Genomic DNA, 18984 nt, shown 5'->3' on the forward strand with positions numbered 1-18984 from the left:
GAGTCTTTGGGGTGGCCCAGGAAGGGCATGGGTTTGGAGTCTCAACCACTAGCACACAAGTCTGACCTTGGGCAAATCACTTCTTCCTGGGCTGCGGTTTTCACATTTGTGAAATAATGAAGGCTGACTGCTTCCTTGCAGGGCTGTTGTGGGCTATAGTGATAATGAATTTCAAGTGGCCACGCAGTGCCTAATGTAGTGAGTGTTGAAGAAATCTCCTTCCATCTTTCCCCCTCGATGAGTAATCGGGAAAGGGAAATATTGATCCTCCTATGGGTAAGGATCCTTACACAGAACAGGTAAACAGTAAATAATTGTTACTCTGTCACAGGGTTTTGGGTGGAACCACTTTGATCCAACTTTTTTGGTAGATTAGCATCAATTAACACTATGGAAGTGTTTGGTTTTTCTTTTTTAAGAGATGGGCTTGCCCAAGCTGGAGTGCAGTGGTGTGATCATAGCTCACAGCAGCCTTGCATTCCTGGGCTCAAGGAATCTTCCTGTCTCACCCTCCTGGGTAGCTGGGACTACAGGCGCTCCACCATGCCCAGCTAATTTTTTGCTCTTTATAGAGATGAGGTCTAGCTATGGTGCCTAGGCTGGTCTGGAACTCGTGGCCTCAAGTGATACTCCCACCTCGGCCTCACAACATGCTAGGATTACAGGCATAAGCCACCATGCCTGACAGATAGCAATGTCTTTTGAGTGTTTATTCTGTGGCTAACATCATGTATGCATTACCTCCTTTAATTCACTCACTCATTTGTATCTGGGTTTTGGGTGGTAACCCAGTTCAAATTGGCTTGCATAGAAAAAGGGAAGTTATTGGCCAAAATATCTGAAAAGTTCTGAGGCTAGGACTGCCTTCAGGTTTGGCTAGATCTAGGTACCCCAATCATGTCATCAAGATTATGTCTCTGCCACCTCTTAGGTCAGCTTTAAGATACAACAGCAGCTTATATCTTAAGCATGTTCCATCTTGTATTCTTAGGCAGACTTTTTGATCTTGCCCAGACTTCCCAAGCTTTTATCCTGCTTCAGAAAGAGTGAACTTTATTTTCATAGTCTCAGCAAAAATCTTGGTGTCAACCATGTCGTTATTACAGAACCAATCACTGTGGCCAACAGGAGGCGATGCTCTGATTGGGTAGGCTAGGTCATGTGCCCCTCTTTGAGCTTGGGGAGCAGGATCTGCACCATCAAAGCACATGGATGTTTGGAGATGGACATTTATCACAGGGAAGATGGGGTCCTTCTCTCAAAAGAATGGGGAGTGGATGCTGGGCATGTACCATACCACATTTTTTGTACAGAGCATCTGTAGTGGGCACTATTGTTTCCAAGAGAGTGCAAGGTAATGGCTCAGAGTGGGAACTTCATGACCAGACTACCTGGGTTCATATCCCAGCTCTGCCATTTAGTACTTGAATGACCATCAGCAAGTCACTCAACCTCTCTATTCCTCAGTTTCCTCAACTGTAACAACAGGAATGGTTGTTGACCCTACCTCAGAGTGCTGTTCTGAAAGTTAGATGAATTAATACATGAAAAGTGTTCAGAGCAGTGTCTGGCACAGAGTAACAGCTCATCCTCATAACCTTTGTGCATGGCATCTCCTAGGCTTGTACAGTGCACAACTGATACAGCTGTACTCAGCAGTCCTACTCAATGAATGCAAATCATTTTGTCCCCCATTTTTTGGATGATGATATGGTTTGGCTATGTTCCCACACAAATCTCATCTTGAATCAAAAGTAGCTCCCATAATTTCCACGTGTCATGAGAGGGAACTGCTGGGAGGTGTTTGAATCATGGGGAGCAAGTCTTTCCCATGCTGGTCTTGTGATAGTGAATAAGTCTCACGAGATCTGACGGTTTTATAAAGGGGAGTTTCCCTGCACATGCCCTCTTGATTGCACCCATGTAAGACATGCCTTTGCTTCTCCTTTGCCTTCTGCCATGATTTTGAGGCCTCCCCAGTCATGTGGAACTGTGAGTCCAGTATACCTCTTTCCTTTATAAATTATCCAGTCTCAGGTATGTCTTCATTAGTAGTGTGAGAACAGACTAATACGCATGGGAAAAATCAAAGTTCAGTAACCTAACCTGCCCAAGGTCACAGGCTCATGGATGGAGGTACTGGGACTGAAATCCAATTCTGCCTGACCTTTGGGTCTGCTCCTAACCACCACATGATACTGTGTGATGTTAAACATCCCCCCGGTTGGTAGAGAACGTAGAATGCAACCTCTCCTTCCCTCCCATTCTTTGACCCTAGATGGAGCTCATCTCATCTTACCCCTGTGAACTCCAGGCTTCCAGGACCCACAATCACAGAAGAGTCAGGGCCCCACCAAATATCCCCAGGCCAAAGCTTAGCAGCGCTTAATTTATGCATAAGATCTGAAGCATGTTTCCCTCTGTAACTACAGTATGGGGAGGACTTGGAATGAACATTTTACTATTTAGTAGAAGAAGGGTCCTATCCCAAGGGAATAGTAGGCAATGAAGCCCTCCGTAGATGCCTGCCTTGCAGAATTCGAGCAGATCTGGGGAAGCTGGGCTGATTTAATTAGAGAACAATAGAATGACTTAGTACGCACCAGAGGAAGGTGCTTTTTCTAGCTATTGAAAGTGTTTTGGTGCTTTGTACCCACATACTTATGCCATTGTTCTATTGATTTTACAAATAGTAAAAATTGGAAGAGAAACAAAAATCTAATGAACTTAAACTAAAATCAAATCGGTTGTGTTGTTGAGGGTCTATTGGGGTCCAGCCCACACTAGGTCGGGAGAGAGATGGAAATTGCAGGACCTTCATCTCACCCTGAACCTCTCCACCCCTGAGAGGCCTTGTCCATGGGGACGTGATGATTACTCGGAGTCGAAAGGTGGGAAGTGTCATCTGTCACCTCAGGTCCTCATTGTCACACTGGCCACAAGGGTTGGAGAGTGAATGTCAATAATTCTTCCCTGTCGCCTGTCAACCCAACCACCTTTACTACCCACTGCTCTCTGACGGCTCTTCCTGGAGCTCCTCAGGGGAAGGCATTTTCAAAGGCGAGTCTGGCCAGTGTTGCGCCACTGAAGGATCTGATCTCCGTCCTTAACATGACTTGCCACCGACTTCATAAAAACATCAGTCAAACAGCCTCTGTATGGAAATAATGTGCAGTGAATTCTTCTTATGCTGGGTCATCCATAATAAAAAATCAGCCAGAGGTGGCCCCATACTTCTTTCTGCTCCCTAAAGTGCAATAAATTGAAACTTTTAAAGCTCAGCATGAAGACAGCTTGTCAGCAGCGGCCCGGGGCCTGCCCCGTGGAGGTCTTGGGCTGGGAAATGCCTGGTCTGGTCCATCCAGATCCTCTTAAAATCTAGACCTGCTTGACTTGTGTGCCTCAGGGTCACTGACCTCCCTCTACCCATCCCAGTGGAACAGGAAGGCTAAAATTCCTCAAGATGGTCAGTGCTGAGGCCCTGCTTATCCTGACTGTGTAAACTTGGCCCATTCTTTTGGCTTCTGCTTCATTTTCTTTCTCTCTAAAATGGAGTTAAAAATTCCCACTTCCCAGGGATGAAAGGAGCTCACAACGACAATTGTTACCATTTTGTAATGTTTTCTCACTGCCAGACACTGTGTAAGCACTTTGCATGTTTTCATCCGTGTATCCTGCAGACATCCTGTGATGGAACCATCCCTATTTTATAGAGGAGGAAACTGAGGCATAGCAAGACGGTGCTGCTGGGAGAAGCAGACTGCCTCAGGTCTGGCGCCAGTGCCCAAGCTCTGAACCACACACACAGTGAAATCTGGCACTTAGTGTTGGTAACGTTGGTTTCCTTCCTCTGTCCTTCGGAATGAATGTGTTCATCCCTGGCAGGTTCCAGGAATGATGCATATTTCCACCACATTTGCTCAAACTCCGAGTTCTGTCATTTTACAGACTCCCAACTTAGTCCAGGCTCTCCTGATGCTGCCTAAGAGGTTTCCGTTACAGCACGAAACCACTGAGCTGTTTTCTCTGCAACAGAGCTCTCTCTTTATTTTGATCCATTCCGTCTGTGTGGTCAGACCTTCCAGTGAGTGACTTTCTATGAGGGGCAGTGAAGCTTAGTGGTTAAGAGCTTGGGCTCTGGCATTGGAGCAAGCAGGGTCTCCACAGACCAGCTCTGTGATGGTGAACAAGTCACTTCCCCTCTGTGTCTCACAGAGTCCGCCTTTATCAAAAGGTCCTAATGGTGGCACCTTTCTCCTAGAGGTGCTGTGGGGCTGTCATGAAGCAAGGCAGAGAAAGCACAGTGCCTTGAACATGGTCCCCAAGCAACAGTAGCAGGTGGGACTGCTAATGCCAAAACCATCAGGGCCAAGATAATCCTATCTCCAGCCCAGTATGAGCTAAGAAGGCCAGCAGCTGTCTCCATTGACTGCTGTCTGTGTTGATCTCTGTCTGGGGATAAGTCGTCCCTCTCTCTGCTTGCTCCAAGGAAAGAAGGGAAAGGAAAGAGCATTTCTGGATCATGCACCATTATGCCATCTATAAAATGGGGATAAAAATAGAGCCTCCTTTCTCCGGGGGCTCCGAGGACTGGCGGGATCATGCTGCTGAAACCCTCTGCTGAAGTAGGGGCTGGGCAGATGGGAACTGTGTCATCGTGTTCTGCTTTGCCCTGTTGCTTTATTTACAATGACTCTCTCTTGCCTCCTGGCTCCCAGCCCAGCTCCTTGGCCTGGCAGAGGGGCCCTGCGTGAGGCCTCCTCTTCCACCATTAGTTATCTGACATCATCTCCCTTGATGGCCCATCTGCTCCTGCCGCCTAGACCTTTTGTTGTTTGCACGCCCTGCTGTGCCGATTCTTCCATTTATTTCCACTTCCACCCCTTCCACCCCGGCTGGAGCACCTCCACCGCCTCCTTCCTGCAGGAACATGGCGATCCCCTCACTGGCTGCCCTATTTCCAATCTGGTCCCACCCTCCCCACAGCAGCCAGAGGGAGATTAGGCCACCTACCTCCTTAGAAACCATCCATGGCTTCCTGGCAGACTGAAATAAAATCTAAGCTTTGTAGCCCAGCTCACAAGCCTCAGAGATGTGACCCCCATCCACATCTTCAGCATCTCCTCCTCCTCTCCTTCTCTGTACAGCTGCCCGGCTGCACTAGTGAGGTTTCTGTTCCTCAGCACCACCGTTAGTTCCTGTCTCTGCCTCAGGGCCTTTGCACTTGCTATTGCTGCTGCCCAGTGCACTCTGCACATGGCCATCTACTTTGCATCTTGTTTCTTTCTTTCCTTTTTTTTTTTTTTTTTTTCCTGAGACGGAGTTTCGGTCTTGTTACCCAGGCTGGAGTGCAATGGTGCGATCTCGGCTCACTGCAACCTCTGCCTCCCGGGTTCAAGCAATTCTCCTGCCTCAGCCTCCCAAGTAGCTGGGATTACAGGTATGTACCACCATACCCGGCTAATTTTTTTGTATTTTTACTAGAGATGGGGTTTCACCATGTTGGTCAGGCTGGTCTTGAACTCCTGACCTCAGGTGATCTGCCCGTCTCAACCTCCCACAGTGCTGGGATTACAGGTGTGAGCCACCGCAACCGGCCCTTCCTTTGCATCTTTTAGGTCTTAGCTTAAGTGCTTCTCCTTCATGAGTCCTCTGACTTCTGCTCAAAAGAGGGGCTGGTTTTGCCCTGCCTGCCTTCAGGGGAGCCCTATCATCCACCTCCTAGCCGTGGCAGAGGCACTTGAGTTACCTGCTGGAAAATAAGACCATCTCACTTCCTCTGTCCATTATGCTCTAACAAGGCCAATTACCTTCCTTTGCTCTACATCAATTTTCTCAGTGTGTCTCAATCCCTCCCATTTGCCGAGTGAAATGGGCCCCCAGCCCTCTTTTGCTGGGCCCAACTGCAGGAATACATTGTTCTCAGGGGCTGGAAAAGGGGGTTTTGTGAGTTGTGACCCATCCCTCTCTGAGCCCCGAATGTTTACCTTAGGTGATTTCTAAGAGTGTTTTCTGTTCCGAGATACAGAAAAGGGGGATAAGAGGGCCAACGGGACTTACTGTAGACCTACTAAATGTTCAGCACTCTGAATGTGCAGGCATCCTGCTGTGAGCTGAACATTATAAATGAGCTGAGTTAGGCTGGGCATGGTGGCTCACGCCTGTAATCCCAGCACTGTGGGAGGCTGAGGCGGGCAGATCACAAGGTCAGGAGTTCAAGACCAGCCTGGCCAATATGATGAAACCCCGTCTCTACTAAAAAACACAAAAATTAGCCGTGCATGGTGGCAGGCGCCTGTAGTCCCAGCTACTCCAGAGGCTGAGGCAGGAGAATCGCTGGAACCCAGGAGGTGCAGGTTGCAGTGAGCTGAGATCGTGGCACTGCACTCCATCCTGGGCGACAGAGCAAGACTCCATCTCAAAAAAAAAAAAAAAAAAAAAAGCTGAGTTAGAGTTCAGAAGAGGCAGCTGCCAATTGCAGAATGGATTTAGGGTATGTGCATGAATATGGGTTTCTCCAGTGGGGCGTGTCTGTCACCTGGGGCCACGTACATAAGTAATTGGACGAATCTTGATGACTCCACTTTGCTAGGATAGGAGGCCTACTGTGTGCAGCTGGGAGGAAAAGAGAAAGAAAAGTGAGAGAAAGAGCTTTATTTAAGTCGGTGGCTCTTAGCCTTCGAGGATCTAGTGAAAGCTATGAACCCAGCAAAATGCTAAATGCTCACATGCAGACTATTTTGCATACCCTTTTAAAGAGGGTCTGTGGACCCACTTTTAACCCTGAACCCTGGTTAAGAAACTTCCACTTGGCTGGTTCCCATGGGCCGTCAAACCACCTCCTACAGGAAGCCTCCCTCAATTCCCATCCTGCGTTTCCACTGTGCCAGTGTCCCCCTCTTTCCTCTACTGCACAAAGAGGTTGTCATTAGCTGTTCTTGCCTGTCTCCCACTGAGAGGGCAGGGGCCAGCTTGATTGTTCCCTGCATGTCCGGTGCCTGGCACTGAATGGGCTTCAGCAAGGATTTGCTGAATGGAACTGAGGAATAACTCCTGGTGATGCACCAGGGGTGACATTTTGAGTGGGCTCAGAACCTGGCAGCTTCAAATGCAAATTTATTTGCTTTCTCCCAGGTGTGAGTTGATGAACAGTTGTGAAGACACGAGGGCCGCCTGTATATTAATCCCGTGCCTGGGAGGGGCTGGGCTGAGCTAGAGGGGAAGGACATTCAAGGAGGCAGCCTCATGAGGAGGCCTCTTCTCTCCCCTCGCCTCCCCTCCCCTCCCCTCGCCTCCCCTCCCCTCGCCTCCCCTCCCCTCGCCTCCCCTCGCCTCCCCTCGCCTCCCCTCGCCTCCCCTCGCCTCCCCTCGCCTCCCCTCGCCTCCCCTCCCCTCGCCTCCCCTCGCCTCCCTTCGCCTCCCCTCCCCTCGCCTCCCCTCGCTTCCCCTCACCTCCCCTCCCCTCGCCTCCCCTCGCCTCCCCTCGCCTCCTCTCCCCTCCACTCGCCTCCCCTCGCCTCCCTTCGCCTCCCCTTGCCTCCCCTCCCCTCCCCTCCCCTCGCCTCCCCTCCCCTCGCCTCCCCTTGCCTCGCCTCACCTCCCCTCCCCTCGCCTCACCTCCCCTCCCCTCTCCCTTCCCCTCCGCTCTCTTCCCCCCTCCCCTCCCACCTCCCCTCCCTTCCCCTCCCACCTCCCCTCCCCTCCCACCTCCCCTCCCCTCCCCTCCCACCTCCCCTCCCCTCCCCTCCCACCTCCCCTCCCCTCCCACCTCCCCTCCCCTCCCACCTCCCCTCCCCTCCCCTCCCACCTCCCCTCCCCTCCCACCTCCCCTCCCCTCCCCTCCCCCCTCCCCTCCCACCTCCCCTCCCCTCCCCCCTCCCCTCCCCTCCCCTCCCACGTCCCCTCCCCTCCCCTCCCACCTCCCTTCCTCTCTTCTCTTCTCATTTTCTTTTCTTCTCTTCTCCACCTCTTGCCTGGTCCAGCTGGAGCAGAGTGAAGCCAAGTGTGAGGAGGCCTTGAAGACCCAGAAGGTGCTCACAGCGGACCTGGAGAGCATGCACAGCGAGCTGGAGAACATGACGCGGAACAAGAGCCTGGTACCCGTCCCTTCCTGCAGCTGCAGGGACCTGGGCCAGCATAGGCCTCTGGGAGCTAGTGTGGGCCTAGTGTGCGCTCAGCACTATAGGAAGTACGAGGACATTTATTGTAAACCTACCAGGTAGCACCTTGGAGGTACAGACATCCATTGTAGGCCTCTTGTGTGCTCAGCTCTGTAAGAGGGACAAGGGGACTTATTGTAGACCTACTAGGTGCTCAGCGTTCTGAACGTGCAGGCATCCTACTGTCAGCTGAGCATTATAAAGATATAAGGGCATCAGTGAGGCTCAACTGTGTGTTCCCATCTGCAACGATAAGCAAGGAAGTCTGTTGTGGACATAATGGGTGCTCAGTGCTGTGAATGTGCGTCTGATGTGAGCTTGTTATTTGCTCAGTACCCAATGTGGAAACACAACTGTATGTTGTGTGCCCACCCTGCTTGCCACTCTAAGTGGTTCTCAGACATCTGCTGTGGTCTTACTGTGTGCTCACCATCATGAGATGGAACTTGTTCCTTATTGTGGGACTACTGCATGTCCCCTCTAGTAGGTGGAGACAAGGGCGTCTCTTGGCCCGCTTAGGCTCATTACCAGGAGAAGATTTGAGCCATTTATTATGGAACTACCCTGTGCTCACCCCTGAATGGGGACACATGGACATATATTGTCGATTTATTATTTTGGTGAGAATTGGATGTAGATTTCCCAGTCCCCTATCTGGGTGTACAGGGTTGGCTTGGATTTATACTCAATGTATAAAACACTAAAGTTTAGGTATAGTTAGAGTTTTATAGGCAAATGCTTATCTCAAGATCTCTGTGGGCCTTTTTGTCCCTTATGTTGTTGGAACTTGCCTACAAGCATTCACACACACACATACACGTACATGCGCACACGCGTATACACAGGAATGAATGTACATATTCACGTGCGATCACCAGGCACACATACAAAATAAATGCCCTCCATATAGGTAACCTGTGCCTCCAAGTTTATTCATCCACCCAATACATATTTATTGAGCACCTGTTATAGGGCACGTCTGGTGCTTGCTGCTGAGGTTATGTTTGTGGACAGAACAAAGTCCCTGTTCTCAGGGAGAGTGCCGGGGTTTGCATTTTCATATATGTACTAGGCACATTTAAAATGTGCACACATAGATTCCCAAGTGGGATTGCACAGACATAAATTCATACACACATACACCCTGAATTCATAGTCACATGCAATGCCTAATACAGACACACACACACACACACACACCCACCCACCCACCCACCAAGCTGTTATACCTACCACATGCATTGGTAACCACAGCCACTCTTAAACATTGATGGTCACTCACCTCACACACCTATAGGCAAGCCCCTCTTTGCTCTTCCTCTGGACCTTGCTGCCCATCCCTCACCCTCTCACCTTGCCTTGACCACTGATCTGCCTCCCCCAGGTGGATGAGCAGCTGTACAGGCTGCAGTTTGAGAAGGCGGACCTCCTGAAGCGCATCGATGAGGACCAGGATGACCTGAATGAGCTGATGCAGAAGCACAAGGACCTCATTGCTCAGGTAGTGAATGGGACCTTGGTGGAAGAAGCTCAGGGACTTGGGGTGGGGTGAATGGGGAATGTTGAGAAGGTGATGTGGTTGGACTACTCCCTGGTCTTAACATCTTGGAGGGATAAGTGCACAGAGATAATTAGGAATTGTGCATTTCCTGTGGTCCTAATGGAGGACAGTGTCACCTTCAGATGGTGTGTGCATCTCTGGAGGACGTGTCCACCATGAAAGATTTGGATTTATTCATGCATCTATCTGCCCATCCACCCACCCATTGATCATTCATCTGCTCATCAATTCACCCATTCACTTTTCCACCCATCTACTCATTCACCCACTTAACTATCCATCTATCCATTGTCCGTCCATCCATCTGTCCATCCAATCATCCACCCATCCACCCAACCACCCATCCATCTGTCCGTCCAACCATTTATCCATCTATCCAGTCATCCATCCATCTTTCCATTCATTCATCCATCCATGCAGCCATCCATTCATTTATCCATTCATCCATCCTACCACCGCTTACCCATTTATTCACCTATCCAACCACCATTTTCTTTTCTTTTCCCTGTCTTTCCTTCCTTCCTTCCTTCCTTCCTTCCTTCCTTCTTTCTTTCTTTCTTTCCTCTCTCTCTCTCTTTTCTCTTTCCTTCTTTCTTTTCTTTCTTCCTTCCTTCCTTTCTCATTCTCTTTCTCTTTTTCTTCTTTCCCTCTCTTTCTTTCTTTATTCTTATCTTTCTATCTGTAGCTGTTTATTCAATATTTACTGAATCCTTGCCATGTGTTAGGCACTGTGAAAAATGCTAAGTATATTGTGGTGATCAGAAGCACATCCCATTCCCACCTTCATGTACCTCACAGTTTAGTGGGCTGGGAAGACCTTATCATATGGTCACCCAGAGCAGAGGGGAGACTTGCAAACTGAGCCAAGAGTCCAGAAAGGAAGTGAACACAATTCTGCAAATCCTGACCTAGGTTGGGAGTCAGGAAGGGCTTCCCAGAGTAGATGTCATTTGGATGGAGATCTGAACAAAGAATAGGAGTCACTTAGATTGGAGTGGGACATTGGGGATTGGGGGTGCCTTCCAAGCAGAGGAAATAGCACATACAAAGGGCCTGTGATGATGCATTGGAGAGACTGAAAGGAGACCAGTGAGGACAATCTGGCACAAGACAAGCTCAGCAAAAGAAGAGGATCAGATCAGGGTCTTAGAGGCTGTTATGAGATTGGGTTTTATTTTATGGTTGAAGGGAATCAATTGGCAAGCTTTTCAGGGGCAAGAGCAGTTGGAGAGGACCAGCCAGCATGCCACCCCAGACTGTCATCTCCATAAAGGCAGGACTCTCCTCTGCCTTGTCCAGTGCTGTATTCAGAGCCAAAAGGGTGTCTGCCCTGGAGGTGCTCAGTAAATCACTGTTGAATAAATGAAAGCTGACTTTGTCCAGGGGAAAGACAGCTCCAGCCTGGTAGATGGAGTGAAGATGAGGAGGAGTGGATGGATGGGCTTGGGAGATGATCAGGAGCCATGAGGGCAGCGTGGGTGAAACAGAAGCTTTGGGGTGAAGCTGAGGGGTATGATGTGGAATCCTCAGCAGATCTCCACACAATGACTGCATAATGGGGAGAACAGCTCCCTCCTTGCAATACACCATCCAGAGGAGAGCCGGGGTAAAATACCTGCCACGCTCTAAATGCATCTGACAGAGGTTGGATCTGAAGGGATTTCTGCTGGACAAGGAATAATAATAACAAAATAATTGATGATATCATCCACATGGTAACAATCACCACAAAAATAGCCTATGCCACTGTCTACACTTGCGAATCACACTTATTTTTGCCCCAAAGAGAGGTTAATCTGTTCAGTTACAAAGGCACTATATGCATATGCCCATAATAAATAATTTAAATAATAAAGATACAGGAAATAGAAAGTGAAGAGGTGTTTCTACCCTCTAGAATTCCTCTCTTCAGAGGTCATGAAGCTCAACAGTTGGTTCTATTTTAAAAAAAACCTTTACTCTCCACTGCTTAATTTGATCTCTGAACAAACCCAATACGGAAAGGCTGAGCTGAGATTGTCAGTCCATTTTATGAATGCAGAGACTTAGGTGCAGAGAGGCTCCACAGCTTGCTAAGGCCAGGGTCCAGGTCTAGAAGCTCAGTTAAATGACCCTCCGAGTAGCTGTCATCCCTCGGAATCTGGTCCTAGTGCCATGGCCAGCCCACTTCTGTCTGGGTTCTCAAGGGTATATAATAAAATGCTGGACAGTGGACCAAATCCAGGGGCTTATATAATTGGAGTGACTCAGCGAACATTGAAATGAAAGATGGTGAGGAGGATGTGAGAGGTAATTTTTGGGAAACAGCTATTATCATAGAAGCTCTGAGAGATGTAGACATCTGTGGGTGGGGAAAGTAGGGATTTTCAGGGGTGGTTTCCCAGCAAGGCTTGTGGACTCAGGGTGATATATATACATTTTTTTTTTTGTCTCACCAGTCTGCTGCTGACATTGGGCAGATCCAAGAACTGCAGCTGCAGCTGGAGGAAGCCAAGAAGGAGAAGCACAAGCTACAAGAACAAGTATGTGCTCAGAGCCATCCTATAGTTGTATTAGTCAGGGTTTTCTTAGAGGGACAGAACTAATAGGATGTGTGTGTGTGTGTGTGTGTGTGTGTGTGTGTGTGTGTATGAGTTTATTGTTTGTTTGTTTATTTTTGAGACAAGAATCTCACTCTGTCGCCCAGACTGGAGTGAAGTGGCGCGATCTTGGCTCACTGCAACCTCTGCCTGCCAGGTTCAAGCGATTCTCCCGCCTCAGCCTCCCAAGTAGCTGGGATTACAGACACCCGCCACCATGCCTGGCTAATTTTTGTTTTTTAAGTAGAGATGGGGTTCTACCATGTTGGTTAGGCTGGTCTCTAACTCCTGACCTCAGGTGATCCGCCCTTCTCAGTCTCCCAAAGTGCTGGGATTATAGGTGTGAACCACCAGGCCCAGCTGGGAAATACGTTAAGTATTAACTTACATGACCACAAGGTCCCACAATAGGCCTTCTGCAAGCTAAGGAGCAAGGAGAGCCAGTCCGAGTCCCAAAACTGAAGAACTTGGAATTCAATGTTCGAGGGCAAGAAGCATCCAGCACGGGAGAAAGATGTAGGCTGGGAGGCTAAGGCCCATCTCTCTCCTTTTCACGTTTTCCTGCCTGCTTTATATTCTCTGGAAGCTGATTAGATGGTGCCCACCAGATTAAGGGTGGATCTGCCTTCCCCAGCTCACTGACTCAGATGTTAATCTCTTTTGGCAACAACCTCACAGATACACCCAGGATCAATACTTTGTGTCCTTCAGTGGAGTCAAGTTGACACTCAGTATTAACCATCACAGGGAGGAAGAGAGGGATTCTCCCTGGGCACTTACTTACACTTTGGCTCCTGGAAACTGTTTCCTTCATTCTTTTATTCATCAATTCATTCAAATACTCACTCAATTCCAGTTGTGTGCGAGGTGAATTGAGACCAGTCCTTAGAGAGACAGACACATGCACACACACTCACACTCATTTACTCTTGCCTGTGCTTGTGCTGAATCCAAGCATGCCCCATGCACTGAGACTCAGCCATTCAGTGCAGAATTTTCTCCATCTGAGAAGTGGCTCCAAGAACAAAGAGATGGTCTGTGCAAGACAGGATCACGATCCTCTGCGAAATCTTCCTTTGAAGTCATGGTCCCTCCAAACATCTCTGGCTTTCCGTCATTACCTAGAGGGTTGCTATTATCCATGAAATTTTCAAAGCTCTTCTAGAACCCTGGCATGCACCTGCTTAAAGTGACTGTTGGAGTGACCAGGTCTCAAGCAATTTCCTATGGGTGCTGGATAACAACACGCACAACAAATGGAACAGCAGCAGTGGCCATTTGCTGGCCGCTTATTATGTGCCAGTCACTAATCTCCTCTAATCCTCACAAGAAAAATGAAGAAACCAAGGCTCAAGGAAAGGAACTGACTTTCCCAGACTCACACACCAGGCAGAAACCTAGCTCCCAAACCCACACTTGCTTGTATCTTTTGATGCTGTAGCTTGTTGCTCACAGACTAGCTTTGCTCCTTGATCAGAGCAGGGAAGGAGAGAAGGGAAGCACTGATTAAAAGTCTTGTTTTCCATTGTGAAGGCATAAGAAGCATCACCTCCCAGCACCTGAGACCCAGGATCAGGGTCTGGTGTGAGGGTCCAGTGAAGGTCCCAAGATTGACACCTGGCCATTCTTGCTTGTGCAGACATTTAACATGCAGCACACCTGAGTAGAGAAGGAAGCTCCTCCCACCCTCCCAGGCTGGGTCCTGCACATGTCTCTGTCCTGGTATCAGGGACAACAGATGTCCAATAGACTTCTCTCATACTTACAGCTGCAGGTGGCTCAGATGCGCATCGAGTACCTGGAACAGTCCACCGTGGATCGAGCCATCGTCAGCAGGCAGGAGGCGGTCATCTGTGACCTAGAGAACAAGACAGAGTTCCAGAAGGTGCAGATTAAGAGATTTGAGGTACGTAGTGATTCATAAATAGTGCTTGGGCCGAGAGCAGGGAGAGCTTTTGTGTAAGCTTCATCCATCCTTCTACTACTCATCTATCTACTCACATGCCTTCATCTAGATATACATTACTCATCCACTTCTCACCCAAGCTCCCTCCCTCCTTCCATCATAGCATCATCCCTCAAGCCACCTACCCATTTACCCATCTATCCTCACGTATGTCTCTCCATCTCCTTCCACCATCATGGGTCCATTCCTCCATCCTCCCTTCCATTTGTTCTTCCTTTCACCTTTACTTTTTCTTCTCTTCCTCTATTATTTTTTCTTTAGCCCTCAACCCCTCTGTCTGCCCATTCTTCTATGCATTGATCCAGTTCTTCCTACCTCCGTCCACCTACTCAACCACTTACATGCCCAACACTCATTTTGAACAGAAATTTATTTTGCACCCAGTGTGGGCTAGGCCCTGTTTTAGGTGCACAGAAGACAGATGTATGACACAGATCTGCTTTCAGAAGCATATGTCTTTGTAAGCAATGTGGGTAAGATATGTACATAAATATCTGTAATATGGAGAGAGGGCTGTGATGTTTAGAGGATAGAGATCTTTTCAAGACTCTGGAATCAGGAGGGCTTCTGGGAGGAGGTGGCATTAATGCTGAACCTTGAAGGACAGGTAAGACTTGGATGGGCTGGGGTGAGGTTCAGTGATTACATTCACATTGCCCTTGAGCTGGGAACACAGGTGTTCACTTCTTCAGCTCTGTAGGCCAGTGACATGGGACTCTTACAGAAGACATCACCATTGTCAAAATCCTTTCACATAAGCCACTCCACTTGAGGTTTGATACAGTCCTGTGAGGCAGGTAGGATAAGCCTTATCTGATGAGAAGATGACCCCAGAGAGGTCAAGTGACTTGCTGAAGATAAAGCCAGGCAGTGCATGGGATAAGGTAGATGGACACCTGACCTTCACTTCCTCCTGGTTACAGGTTCCAGTTTCTCTGCAGCCAGCTGGCTTCACCACAGTAAGACAGTGCGTCTAGACAGTTGGGAGGCTGCATTCCTCATTCTGAAACATTTCCCCCTGATCTCCCTAGGGGCATCTGGTCTCCAACAAGGCTGCTATGGATGAAGAACAGAGAGAAATTCTTCTTTGCTTTGACCCTCAGTGGTTCCCAGAAATTGCTCAAGGGATCCCTTAAGGTCTGACTGTCTCTGCAGATCACCATGAAACTTTGATCTACTATATTTTAAATGATTAAATATGTAAAGTTGGGCTATATCACATGCCATTTTAAAACTTGTTTCTAGCGTAGTGAAATGACAGCAGAGGAGAAAAGAAAATGAATGTGGGAAAACTTCATTGGAGATAGAAAAATTCTATCTCCAAATTCAATTTTGCCGTCTGCCACTATGATTTGAATTTAGTAGAATCCTGGGTCTTTGAGGTGTAGAGATGGGGTACCTCAAAGACACAGTTTGAGAACTCCTTCCAACTCTTCCTGCTGTTCTTGGAATTGTGGCTGAACTTCATTTGAGAGGTGAACTGAATAGGAAAGCATTTCTTTTAGGTTATTATTCGGTGTCTGATCTGCAGGCTGTTATCCCCACTGCCTGTGGCTGCAGAAAAAGGGCTCAGAGTCCTTAGCAGGGGCTTGAAATATTCATGTGGGTCCCGTCTTATGTCAACACTAGAGTATTTGCCCATCAGGATCGATTGGTTCCAGGCTTGTTGGCCAACTAATGAATTCTGCAGAACAGTCTTTGGGTTTGTTTTGTGTGGCACTCGTGATGGCCAAAGCACTTTTCTCTCTATTGTTTCATTGTGTCCTCAAGGATTCCCCATCCCCCCTGCCACCAGGAAAGGAAAAATGTCATAAAATAGTAGGGCTGAGGCTCATGAGAAATTATCTGAACACCCTCATTTTATAAATCAGGAATCAAAAACACATGTGGGGGAAAGGTTTTTGACTTCAGCAGAGTTCTCTCTTCATTGCACCAGCCCCTCGAGATAAATAGGAGCTGCTAAAAAAAAAAAAAGAATTAATAATCCCCCATCCCTTATCTGGCACATCCTGTGTGCCAGGCACCCAAGTCTTCTGCATACCAAGAAATTAGATTCTGACAGCATCCCTGGGACACAGGTACTATCATCATCCCTGTCTCTCAGAGGGCCTCAATAACCTGCCCAAGGTCACATAGCCAGGGAGAGGTAGAGGTGGGATTTGAACCCAGAGGGTCTTGGGGGCAAGGGTTCTCATAAATGTGCTACACTGCCTCTCAGAATAGCAGTTATTTTATTTATTTATTTATTTTTTCAAGACAGGGTCTCTCTCTGTCACCCAGGCTGGAGTGCAGTGGCGTGATCTTGGCTCACTACAACCTCCACCTCCCAGGTTCAGGCAATTGTCATGCCTCAGCCTCCCGAGTAGCAGGGATTACAGGCATGTGCCACCACGCCCGGCTAATTTTTGTATTTTTTAGAGAAGGGATTTCGCCATGTTGGCCAGGCTGGTCTCTAATTCCTGACCTCAGGTAATCCACATGCCTCAGCCTCCCAAAGTGCTGGGATTACAGGCTTGAGCACTGTGCCCAACCATCATTTTTTGCATGTTGTTAATTCTTCATTTTTGTAGCAGACATCAGTATTCTTATCCCGATTATGAAAACACAGGAAACTCGGCAAAGGATTTATCTTCCTGAGGCTCCCTTGTTTCATACCCCTGGCCTCCAACTCCAAGGTGGGCATGTGTCTCTGCCCCTCCCAGGTCCTGGTGATCCGGCTTCGGGACAGCCTGATCAAGTTGGGGGAGGAGCTTTCACAGGCGGCCACCTCCGAGTCCCAGCAGCGGGAGAGCAGCCAGTACTACCAGCGGCGCCTGGAAGAGCTGAAGGCCGACATGGAAGAGCTGGTGCAGCGGGAGGCAGAGGCCAGCCGGCGGTGCATGGAGCTGGTGAGTCCTGTCCCCATCACAGGCTCTTAGCGACTGAGGGTTTGCAATGTGGTAGACCCCCCTTTCTTAAGACTTCTGAATGGGAGACTCATAGATTTGGGTCCTGGGCCTCCGGGGTGTGCGGGAAGCCAGGAGAAACAAGAAGGGGAGAGTGGGCTGAGACAACACTGTCACTGGCTGCAAACCCTGGAGGTGGGCCCAAAGTGGACCAATGACATTCACTGCTGCCGGATGGCTGCCAAGTTCATTTACATATCAGATCCCAGACTTTCTTTTCCTGCTCCATTCATTCCACTCCAATGGCAGGAAGGCCTCATACAAAAGAGGAAAAAACCGGTATTTATTAACGGCCTATCTTTCACCAGGTCTCAATATCCATAATATTCTATAATCCTCATGTCAGCCCTGTGAAGTCAGAATTATTGCCCCCATTTCACAGATGAGGACAAACCGAGCCTTGCAGAAGGGGAGATGACTAGTCTAAGGCCACATCTAGTAAACATAGAGCTATTTCTGGGCTGTTAATAGCACAACAAAAATAAAAGATACAAATGATGATTCAAGCCACCATGTGTGAAGTATTTGCTCCCTACCAGGTTCTGAAGGAAGCATTTCTCATGTAAATCCTCATTTCAGAACTGTGAGGTAGGTGCTATCTTGATGTCCCTTAAAAAGGTGGGGAAACTGACACGTGGAGATATCAACTTGCCAAATTGAGGCTCCGAATGGTACATTTGCTTGCCCAGGGTCACACAGGAGTAAGAATTTGAACCCAAGGCTGCCTGACAATGTAGTCTCTGCTTTTAGTCACTAACTCATATTTTGTCTCCAGGATGGACCAAGGAACCTTTTTTTTTTTTTTTCCTGGAGACAGAGTCTTGCACTGTTTGCCAGGCTGGGGTGCAGTGACACGATCTCAGCTCACTACAATCTCCATCTCCCAGGTTCAAGCGATTCTCGTGGCTCAGCTTCCTGAGTAGCTGGGACTACGGGCATGAGCCACCATGTCCGTCTAATTTTTTGTATTTTAGTAGAGACAGGGTTTCACTTTGTGGCCCAGGCTGGTCTCAAACTCTTGAGCTCAGGCAATCTGCCCACTTCGGCCACCCAAAGTGCTAGGATTACAAGTGTGAGCCACTGCGCCCGGCCCCAAGGAACATTTTAAAATTTGTTTCTTGCCTAATGGGAAGGTTTCTCCATCATTCAGTGTGTTGTTCTAAGAAGTTTTCTGCACAGGTCACAGAGCATCTAAGAGTGACTGTTCCACTTTTTCTCCACGGGGCCAGATATCACTAAGGTTCCAGATTTCTGATTCTGTGACCTGGGGTGTACCTGGCACCCCTATCGCCTACCATCACTCAGCCTTCTAGAGACAGCCCACAATATGCCAAGCCTTGGCCCAGAGGTCTCTAAATTACATTTGTTTCCTCCTTCCTGCATTATCCACTCTGGTGTTGTGAGAGGTCTTACCAACTTGTTCTTCCTGCAGCAAATATATTAATATGTCTCGGGCTACTGTCTTTCACAGCCGGTGTCATCCCCATCAGCTTTGCCCTTGACAAGCTGGCTGTCTGGTTCTTCTGTGAGGGGGCAGTAAAGCACCGCACAGAGACAGAGGTTCCCAGACAAAGTCCAGGCCTCCTGACTGGCAGTTCCTCCACACCCATGGCCCTGGGAGAGAGAAAAGCTCTTTCCTCCAATTGACAGGATAACTTCCTCATTAACCAGCCCCATTTCTCATGCAGCTGAGCACCCCTCCTGCAAGCTCTGGCTGGGAGGAGAGAACATCCCCAGCCTTTCTCCTCTGATGTCTTCTTTAACTAGCCAGGCA

General features: G+C 48.6%; 1 protein-coding gene across 7 annotated transcripts in view; it reads left to right on the forward strand.

Annotated features, from left to right (window-relative positions):
• Window positions 1–18984, forward strand: part of MYO18B (myosin XVIIIB) — a 316003-nt gene that overhangs the window by 197023 nt on the left and 99996 nt on the right. For all 7 annotated transcript variants that reach the window (XM_054675970.1, XM_054675972.2, XM_054675975.2 and 4 more), the window contains 5 exons: window positions 7983–8096; window positions 9544–9660; window positions 12159–12242; window positions 14068–14205; window positions 16968–17153. In XM_054675970.1, coding sequence (XP_054531945.1) covers window positions 7983–8096; window positions 9544–9660; window positions 12159–12242; window positions 14068–14205; window positions 16968–17153 — 639 coding nt within the window. The remainder of the gene's footprint in view (window positions 1–7982; window positions 8097–9543; window positions 9661–12158; window positions 12243–14067; window positions 14206–16967; window positions 17154–18984) is intronic.

The sequence above is a fragment of the Pan troglodytes genome, chromosome 23 (genome assembly GCF_028858775.2).
Source record: "Pan troglodytes isolate AG18354 chromosome 23, NHGRI_mPanTro3-v2.0_pri, whole genome shotgun sequence".
Lineage (NCBI taxonomy): Eukaryota > Metazoa > Chordata > Mammalia > Primates > Hominidae > Pan > Pan troglodytes.